Source organism: Ranitomeya imitator, chromosome 10 (genome assembly GCF_032444005.1).
Source record: "Ranitomeya imitator isolate aRanImi1 chromosome 10, aRanImi1.pri, whole genome shotgun sequence".
In the NCBI taxonomy this organism is placed as follows: Eukaryota; Metazoa; Chordata; class Amphibia; order Anura; family Dendrobatidae; genus Ranitomeya; species Ranitomeya imitator.
The window spans coordinates 139340779-139350977 of record NC_091291.1 but is presented as its reverse complement, the minus strand read 5'-3'; the positions used below and the strand labels follow the sequence as shown (position 1 = coordinate 139350977).

The 10199-nt window shown below is 48.6% G+C and overlaps 1 protein-coding gene across 2 annotated transcripts; it reads left to right on the top strand.

Moving 5' to 3' along the window:
- The first annotated feature begins 4232 nt into the window (after positions 1–4232).
- RBP7 (retinol binding protein 7) lies at positions 4233–10199 on the top strand. Of its 2 annotated transcripts, none has more exons than XM_069741949.1 (4): positions 4233–4305; positions 7869–8047; positions 8831–8932; positions 9964–10199. In XM_069741949.1, the coding sequence occupies exons 1-4, from the start codon at positions 4248–4250 to the stop codon at positions 10024–10026; spliced, it is 402 nt and encodes a 133-aa protein (XP_069598050.1). In that variant the 5' UTR covers positions 4233–4247; the 3' UTR covers positions 10027–10199. The 2 variants fall into 2 exon arrangements, with proteins under 2 accessions (XP_069598050.1, XP_069598049.1); XM_069741948.1 differs by lacking the exon at positions 4233–4305 and adding an exon at positions 5193–5380.

Below are 10199 nucleotides of genomic sequence, written 5' to 3'. Positions count from 1 at the left end.
TTAACCCTAACATGACCGTGTCTGCACAGCATCCATTCCCATCACCCCCCAGGTGTATAACTCCCGGCCCCCCGTCATTCCATCTGCGTTTAGTAATATGACATAATGGCGGGTGGTGCGGAGCTCACTGATAGCAGCGCGGTCCTGTAATACTGTGGTAACAAGTCCGTCCATGACAATTCTTCCTGAATCTCCCCCATCACCTGTGAGTGATATTATTGAGAAGTGGAAGGAGCCGCAGCAACTCAGCCACAAAGTGGAGACCCCGTAATATTACAGCGTGGGGGGGGGGGGCGAGTGCTGAGGAGCAGAAGGCAGACAGGTCACCAACACTCTGCTGACCCCATAACTGCAGAGTCCAGACCTCCTCTGGTGTCAGCACAAACACTGCGCCCCCCACCGGGAGCTTCATGGCTGATCAGCAGCACACAGCCGTACATCACCAAGCACAATGCCGAGCGTCTGATGGAGAGGTGTAAAGCCGCCACCCCTGGACTCTGGAGGAGACGTGTTCTGTGCAGTGACGGATCACACTTCTATCTGGAGGAGTCTGGGTTTGGTGATTCCAGGAGGACGTTACCCCCTGACTGCATTGTGCCCCCAGTACAGATGGTGGAGGAGGATGATACTATGGGCTTGTAATCAGGGGGCGACCTCGGACCCTCAGCTCCAGTAAAGGGAAATCTTAATCTTCAGCACAAGACATTGAGGATAATTGTAGCTTCCGGCTTTGTGGGTTCAGTTAGGAGAAGACCCTCTTCTGTTCCCCATGATGGTGCCCTGGAGAAGACCCTCTTCTGTTCCCCATGATGGTGCCCAGGCAGCGCTGAGTATTAGGATTATGTCCCTGTGCGTTGCCCCTCCATATCTATTGTGCGGAGGGTGGTCCGTAGGTGAAGGGACTCGGTTGCTTCTTAATCTGTGCCCATGACTGCAGCTTCGTCCGTGCGGTTCGTGGGGGGTTTCCTGTGGCAGCGGGGGATCAGCAGGCAATATCTCAGGATACAATGGCCGCTGACGTCACTGACACAAAACCAGCGGGATCCGACCTCCGATCAAAAAATAATGCAAATATACAAAAACTGCAAGACCGGAAACAAGGAGAGCGACAATGAGGTCTAGACAAGCAACCATTTGTGGGGTCTCTCACAAGCCCCCACCCATCATGCATCACTTGTACCACTATTGTCTTCTCATGTGGCCCCTGCAGCGGGGCCCTTGTTATTAGTAATGCCAGTGTTCACATCACTATTGAGGTGATATAAGGAGGGACGGGTGCTTTATACACTTATATAACACCGGATAAACCATTTGTATAATAATTGCAATTTGTAAGATGCAATCAAATAAATGAAAAAAGGGCCACAAGAGCCACAGCCAGCTCACCGATCACCGCAGGTGCACAGAACTCCGTCTTTGACCAGGACGTGTAATAACAGAGGATAGAAAGAATGTGATGTTCCAGCTCCTTAAAATTAGTAGTTCTTTATTTGTCCATTTAAAATGTCTTCATTTCAATATATCCTTGCACAGACAGGAATGCATGCCAGTGAAAAAAGAAGTTAATACGACGCGTTTCTATCTAGTACGATCTTAGTCATTGCATACGTATAGCATACATTCTTTCTATCCTTAATTGCAATTTGTCCTTGGGTTACATCAGTCCTCTGTGACCCCTGGACGGAGCCGCTCCTGCCAGTGTGAACGCTCTGCTATTGTACGCTGCCCTTTCACACCGTGCAGCCGCCGATGGTGCAAAGTGGAGCAGACGCCACAACCGTCTGTATTTACCAGGTCAGACAAATATTCATCGCTGTACGTGACCAAGAAGTGGTGAACTGCAGCTCCGCAGATGTCCGGGGCACAGCGCGAATATACAAGAGCTTTATATACTGTGCAATGTGTCTATAAAGTGTATACGGGCCTGGGAGAATGACACTGACACTCTGGGTACAGGATAATGACACTGACACTCTGGGTACAGGATAATGACACTCGGGGTACAGGATAATGACACTGACACTCGGGGTACAGGGTAATGACACTGACACTCGGGGTACAGGATAATGACGCTGACACTCGGGGTACAGGATAATGACGCTGACACTCGGGGTACAGGATAATGACACTGACACTCGGGGTACAGGATAATGACGCTGACACTCGGGGTACAGGATAATGACACTGACAGTCGGGGTACAGGATAATGACACTGACAGTCGGGGTACAGGATAATGACACTAACACTCGGGGTACAGGATAATGACGCTGACACTCGGGGTACAGGATAATGACGCTGACACTCGGGGTACAGGATAATGACACTGACGCTCGGGGTGCAGGATAATGACACTGACAGTCGGGGTACAGGATAATGACACTAACACTCGGGGTACAGGATAATGACGCTGACACTCGGGGTACAGGATAATGACACTGACACTCGGGGTACAGGATAATGACACTAACACTCGGGGTACAGGATAATGACGCTGACACTCGGGGTACAGGATAATGACACTGACGCTCGGGGTGCAGGATAATGACACTGACAGTCGGGGTACAGGATAATGACGCTGACACTCGGGGTACAGGATAATGACGCTGACACTCGGGGTACAGGATAATGACACTGACACTCGGGGTACAGGATAATGACGCTGACAGTCGGGGTACAGGATAATGACGCTGACACTCGGGGTACAGGATAATGACACTGACACTCGGGGTACAGGATAATGACACTGACACTCGGGGTACAGGATAATGACACTGACAGTCGGGGTACAGGATAATGACGCTGACACTCGGGGTACAGGATAATGACACTAACACTCGGGGTACAGGATAATGACGCTGACGCTCGGGGTACAGGATAATGACACTGACGCTCGGGGTGCAGGATAATGACACTGACAGTCGGGGTACAGGATAATGACGCTGACACTCGGGGTACAGGATAATGACGCTGACACTCGGGGTACAGGATAATGACGCTGACACTCGGGGTACAGGATAATGACGCTGACACTCGGGGTACAGGATAATGACGCTGACACTCGGGGTACAGGATAATGACGCTGACACTCGGGGTACAGGATAATGACGCTGACACTCGGGGTACAGGATAATGACGCTGACACTCGGGGTACAGGATAATGACACTGACGCTCGGGGTGCAGGATAATGACACTGACAGTCGGGTACAGGATAAAACATCACTTTTATTAATTTCTATACTAAGTTAGTACAAAGAAGTGATATTGTATGGCTAACCAATGCAAAAAAATACTAACATTGATTAAACATGACTAAAAATTGCTTGAAATGGGGTGAAAAAGACACTGGTCTGTCCTTACTTTGCTGTGGAGGTTGGTGCCGTAGAGACACAATGGTGCCCCCCGCTCACCGAAGGCCACAGTCAGTATCTGATCAGTATTTTACATTGTTATTTGTAGCCAAAATCAGGACAACTTCTGTATCACCCTCATGGTTTAAGCTTATAAAGACTGATGTAAAATACTGACCAAATACTGACAGTGTGAATGTGGCCCTAACAAGTCCTACAAGCCCAAACCGACAGGTGACGTCTAGTGATGAGCGAGTGTACGCGTTGCTCGGGTTTTCCCGCTCTGGTGTCCTCCGAGTATTTGTTATTGCTCTGAGATTTAGTTTTCATCGCCTCATCTTCATGATTTATGGCTTCCAGATACGTTGGATACATGTGGGGGTTGCCTGTTTGTTAGGGAATTCCCACATGTTCTCAGCCTGTCCAGCAGTCCTAAATCATTCAGCTGAGGCGATGAAAACTAAATCTCCGAGCAATAACATATACTCGGGAGGACACCCGAGCAACGAGTACACTAGTGACATCAAAAGTACAATAGCCGCCATCATCATCTGCATTGGTCAAATCACAGTCGCATGTAGCACTGGTCAGCCCCAAGTGAAACCAACCATTAATCATCTCATCTTTCATGTCAGGTGTCTTCTCAGAATAATCCGCCAGGTGCACATGAGATGAGTGTATACGCTGTGGAATTAATGGCGCCATGCACATGAGCAGAATACAGGAGAACACTTTCTGGCCGCCATATCACTTGTTTCCAGCATTACTATAGTGTTTCCCCCTCTCCAGGTTCTAAGCACTAGACGTCTCAGCATTTTCTCGTTGTGTGCTTCTCCTCTTTTTCTTTCCACCGCCTTCTCTCTCCCTTCTCCATAGACTTCTATAGGCAGCAGGTGTAATGTCATCCATCACTGCAGACAGATCTGAGTGGATCATAAAGAAGCAGATTTTTTCTGGTAAGATATTTTACAATATGTCTGGTCTTTGGATGTCTTCCTGACTTGGGTCAATACTCTATAATAATACTAATGTTTATTTTTATATAGCGCTAACATATTCCGCAGCGCTTTACAGTCTGCACACATTATCATCGCTGTCCCCATTGGGGCTCACAATCTAAATTCCCTATCAGTATGTCTTTGGAGTGTGGGAGGAACCCGGAGGAAACCCACAGAAACACGGAGAGAACATACAAACTCTTTGCAGATGTTGTCCTGGGTGGGATTAGAACCCAGGACCCCAGCGCTGCAGTGCTAACCACTGAGCCACCATGCTGCCTCTACAAGGCCACAGTGATACTTTCCATAACGCCGATAATTGATTTTAACCCTTGAGCTCCTGCTTTACTCCATTGATTGCTGTTAATAGCTGAGGATGGAGTCACGCACCGATTTTTAGCAGAACAAGTATGGACTGCAATGACAGACCTGTGAATATGGTGGTGTCGAGTTCAGGTCCGGAGACCCGAGGCCGGGGCGGGCGTCTTCCATACTCCGGCTATGCAACATGGATGTGCAAATCCAGCCTATGGCTCCATTCACACAATGAGCTTTTGGTGAGTTCTTGATGTTGCAGCTTTTTATTACAAATGTAAGTAACATAATTGTTGAAGAAAACCTGCAACATAAAAAGTTCATGGTGCGAACATGGCCTAAAAGTGTAGGTTACCTGCACAATCCTGTGGTTGGGAATGGTAAAGAATGGATCTAGGATGCCTGCATGGTTTTGACGCTTTGCATGACAAGGTTGCTGTGAATTCTGTGCTTTACATACAATTTGGAGAGACTGTGTTTTGTATGAGGAAAATGACACTGGTTTACCCCCCATCCATGCACAAGCTGTAGAGATAGGGTTAAAATCAGCTGATTGTATCTGGACCTCCCTGCTGAGCTGACACTCCTCCTCACTCAGTATATAACTGCTCGGCTGTTCTGGGGCTCTACAGCTCTGCTCTCATGGCTCCACCAGACTTCAGTGGCACCTGGAACATGGTCAGCAATGAAAACTGTGACCGCTACCTGCAAAGCCTGGGTAAGTGGGTGATGACAGGTCACATTGTCCTATGTTTGGCAGGGGTGAGGGCTGGCATTGGCAGCTTTACTGCTCATATAGTTGTCTCCACCAGGGGGCGCTGCTGCCATGTTGTTACCTGTATGACCTGAGTGACCAGGAGTAACCTACAAAGCAATGCACCATTCCCCCCCCCCCCAAATGCACCATTCCCCCCCCAAATGCACCATTCCCCCCCCCCTGCCCCTAAATGCACCATTACCCCCCCCTGCCCCTAAATGCACCATTACCCCCCCCCCCCCTGCCCCTAAATGCACCCCGCCGCCCCTAAATGCAGCTGTCACCTGGCTAAATGCAACCTCCAACATGCCAAAGTCTCTGCAGAGCATGATGCCCCCCACCACAGCAGACACAGGGGTCATGTACGAAGTGTCTGAGCTGCAACAGGTGAAGACAGAAAGTAACTTGGTTTCATTCTTTGTGGAATAGTTCTTCCCACAGAAATGACTGTCCATAACATTAGTGACAATGTAACTGTAATGTTTTGCTAAGTGAATGATACAACGTGATTGTATTAGTTTATTGCAACAGCTGCAAGACTCATCTTGAAACATTAGTAAGAAAAATCCGTTAGTGATTCTCTGCAAACTCCTTGTTCACAGTAATGGAGCTAAGCAGCCAGTGTAGCAGGCTGCAGAATGCACAGGCTGCAGCCCCCAGAATGCACAGCCCCCAGAATGCACAGCCCCCAGAATGCACAGCCCCCAGAATGCACCGGCTGCAGCCCCCAGAATGCACAGCCCCCAGAATGCACAGGCTGCAGCCCCCAGAATGCACAGCCCCCCCAGAATGCACAGGCTGCAGCCCCCAGAATGCACAGCCCCCCCAGAATGCACAGGCTGCAGCCCCCAGAATGCACAGCCCCCAGAATGCACAGGCTGCAGCCCCCAGAATGCACAGCCCCCAGAATGCACAGGCTGCAGCCCCCAGAATGCACAGCCCCCAGAATGCACAGCCCCCAGAATGCGCAGCCCCCAGAATGCACAGGCTGCAGCCCCCAGAATGCGCAGCCCCCAGAATGCGCAGCCCCCAGAATGCACAGGCTGCAGCCCCCAGAATGCGCAGCCCCCAGAATGCACAGGCTGCAGCCCCCAGAATGCGCAGCCCCCAGAATGCACAGGCTGCAGCCCCCAGAATGCGCAGCCCCCAGAATGCACAGGCCGCAGCCCCCAGAATGCACAGGCTGCAGGCCCCAGAATGCACAGGCCCCAGAATGCACAGCCCCCAGAATGCACAGGCTGCAGCCCCCAGAATGCACAGCCCCCCAGAATGCACAGGCTGCAGCCCCCAGAATGCACAGCCCCCCAGAATGCACAGGCTGCAGCCCCCAGAATGCACAGCCCCCCAGAATGCACAGGCTGCAGCCCCCAGAATGCACAGCCCCCCAGAATGCACAGGCTGCAGCCCCCAGAATGCACAGCCCCCCAGAATGCACAGGCTGCAGCCCCCAGAATGCACAGCCCCCAGAATGCACAGCCCCCAGAATGCACAGCCCCCAGAATGCACAGCCCGCAGCCCCCAGAATGCACAGCCCCCAGAATGCACAGCCCGCAGCCCCCAGAATGCACAGCCCCCAGAATGCACAGGCTCCAGCCCAGCTGTCTGCTCCACACATCAAAGGGTTTGACACAAATCAGGAGAATCCCTCAATTATGCTATTAAACACCAATTCTGAATTTTGTCACAAAAATGCACAATAGTGTTAAACACAACAATCACAAAAGTTTTTTTTATGGATCCATGATCATAGCCCAGTTTGAGAGTGAGAGAGAGACTCCCATGTGCTGAGTCAGTGGCGCAGAGGAGCTGTGTGGCAGAGTCAGTATATTGGTGCAATGACAGAAGCACAGATTGCATCCAGCACCTGACTCAGATGAAGGCAATCTGCCCCCTTTAAGGCTGTGTTCACATGTTTCTTTAAACCAGCTCTCTTGACGGGAAAAAAAAAAAAAAAAAAGCCCATTTTGGTATGTTTTGTTTTTCCCTCTATTTGTATTATGTTTTTCAATAAGAATTTCTTTGCTTCTACTTTGGCTGCTTTACTCCTCTAAGCAGCTGCACTTGTCTTTGTCTTGTCCTTGTAAAAGCTGCAGGGCTAGTTATTGCACTGGGGGAACCTAAAGGCTCCTCTGCTCCATTGGACACTGGTGTCATAAATTATTTTGGTAGTTGGGGGTCGTGACTTTTGGTGTCATAAATTATTTTGGTAGTTGGGGGTCGTGACTTTGCAATGGGACCAAGGTATTTCCACATTACACCAATGTATCTGGTCTGAATTACAAACTGGATACAAATCTAACAAACCCTATAAAAAGGAGCTGTCAGTGGCCATAAATGTGACTATGTGCAGGACTGCGCAGCCTCTGACTATGAGGTGCTGACAGCAAGCGGAGATATTGACACCCAAGACAATTAGACAACTCATAATCTTCGTCTTTATTGGTTACAGGTATCGACATTGTCACCAGGAACTTGGCAAAACTAATCAAGCCTCAAAAAATCATCGTACAAAATGGAGAATCCTTCGAGATCCAGACCCAGAGCAGCCTGCGCAGTTATCGGGTTCAGTTCACATTGGGACAAGAGTTTGATGAGGACACAAAGGGCCTGGACAACCGGAAATGCCAGGTAAAGTCCGAGTGGTTAGTCCCTTAGATTGTGGGTGAAGGAAGCCGTGTTTAGAGGAACATCACATATCTAAAGCCTCATTCACATGGTGCAGATTTATTTTTCCTCCCCTTAAAAACCTAAATGGATTAGCACACTATTAAAGACTGATTAAAAAATGTGCAGCATTCCATCCCCTGCTCTCCAGCCATGTCCTGTGACTTTCATGCAGAGGAGAAAATAAACAAAGTCCCTTTAAGGCCCCCTTCATTTGTACATGTGTGTATGTGTAAAATATATATCTTGCATACCAGGAAAAACCGTGATACCGGTACCAATTTTATTCAGATATGTGAAGGTGCTTAAGATGCCTTTATCCTGATTGTAACCTGGATGTATTGTATAGGGCTGCTTCATCCACTGATCAGTGGGCAGTTTCACTACTGGCCAGCAGGGGGCAGCCCATCTCTAGTCAGGAGCCATCACTTCTGACCTGAATTTGGAGAAACTTTCCAGTTCTGTTTCTTCTGTGACTATATATATATATATATATATATATATATATATATATATATATATATATATATATATATATATATATATATATAATTTTTTCACAATTCTGTGTTCCCTCTTGCATATGATGTCATAAAGTTGAGGGGTGGCTACAGGAGAAAATCTAGCACTGCAGGTAGAACGTTAAAGCTTCAGGGAAGTGGGTAGAACATGTATTTCCAGCCATATCTAAAAAGTAAATAACTAGTCGCCTCTTCCTCCTAGTCTAACTTCTATTTGTCTCCCCAGAGTCTGGTTACCTTGGACAATGGGCGCCTCGTTTGTGTTCAGAAGGGAGAAAAGAAGAATCGAGGGTGGACACACTGGATCAACGGTGATGACCTACATTTGGTATGTATTACCTACTGGTGCATCCACATAAAGGGTGGTGCTGACACTGCCAGGCTAAAAATGGGACCATTCCCCCCCAAATCCTACACTTTTATAATAAACGATCACTTCATGGAGTTGCTCATACTGCTCCTCCTGGTTCATGGCTATTGCAGAAGTCCAGAAATTGCTGTGACTTTCCAAGCGGGGGTACAATGCTATGTTTTGGGTAACGTTTCCTACCCGACTGCTGCATTGTGATCTGCAGGCGTTCAGCCTCAGGATTCATCTTGTCAGTAATTCTCGTCTCCGCTGTGTGGGTGCGCACAGACATGTGAGTGGGCTGCCTGCGAAATGCCAAGGCACCATGCTGGTGGTCGGGTAGGGACGGTGGAGGCTGATGCAGCTGCTGCGGGGTAGGTTTGCCCCTCGTAAGCATGGTAGTGTCTTCATGATGCAACAGGCACCCCCAAATTTATTAGTGCCCCCCACCTGCAGAATCGCATATACATGGCATTATTGGTGGGGGAGCAAAATTTATATAAAAGACAGATGGTACTTACAGATGCACAAGTGCCCCCCCCCCCCCCCCACCACCTTCCTCAATAGTAGTACATGGGTCTAATATGTGCAGCTTGGGGTAAAGGGCAATTCATGGGGGTCATCTTGTGACTTCTTTTAGACTATAAAAAGTCTGTGGTCCGGAAACGGGTCGGCAGCAGATTTTCTGGAGGGTGGAGGGGGGGGGGGGGGGGGGGGGGGGCACCGTCTGTAATACAGTACCAGAACTAAGGATGAGATTTTACATCATGGAGAAGCCCCCATAGCTGAAACTGACTAGTGCTGCAGGTTTAGACTTCACCCATAGAAACACAATTACCTCTGGCATTGTGATAACTTGTGCAGTGGATAATCCCCCCTTACCTGCCCGCCATTATAGAACGCCTGGCCACAGGCAAAGTATAGCTGGCAATAAAGCCTCCAGGACGGAGCGACTTCTCTAACAATACAAAGTTTTGGGCTTTAATTTATAATCTGTTTCCATCCTGCAGGAACTAAGTTGTGAAGATCAGGTGTGTAAGCAAGTGTACAGAAGAGCGGAGGAGGCTGGCTGAGGACCCCACCCCATCGATTCTGGACAGTAGACCTATCTATGCAATAAGTGTTCTGTATATTTATATTTCTCACTCATTTCCTGGCTTTGTGTGACACTTGCAGTGACTATAAATATTAATGGATTTTTTTTCTTTCTGTTACATTTGCCTATTAAAACATTTTGAAATCTGAA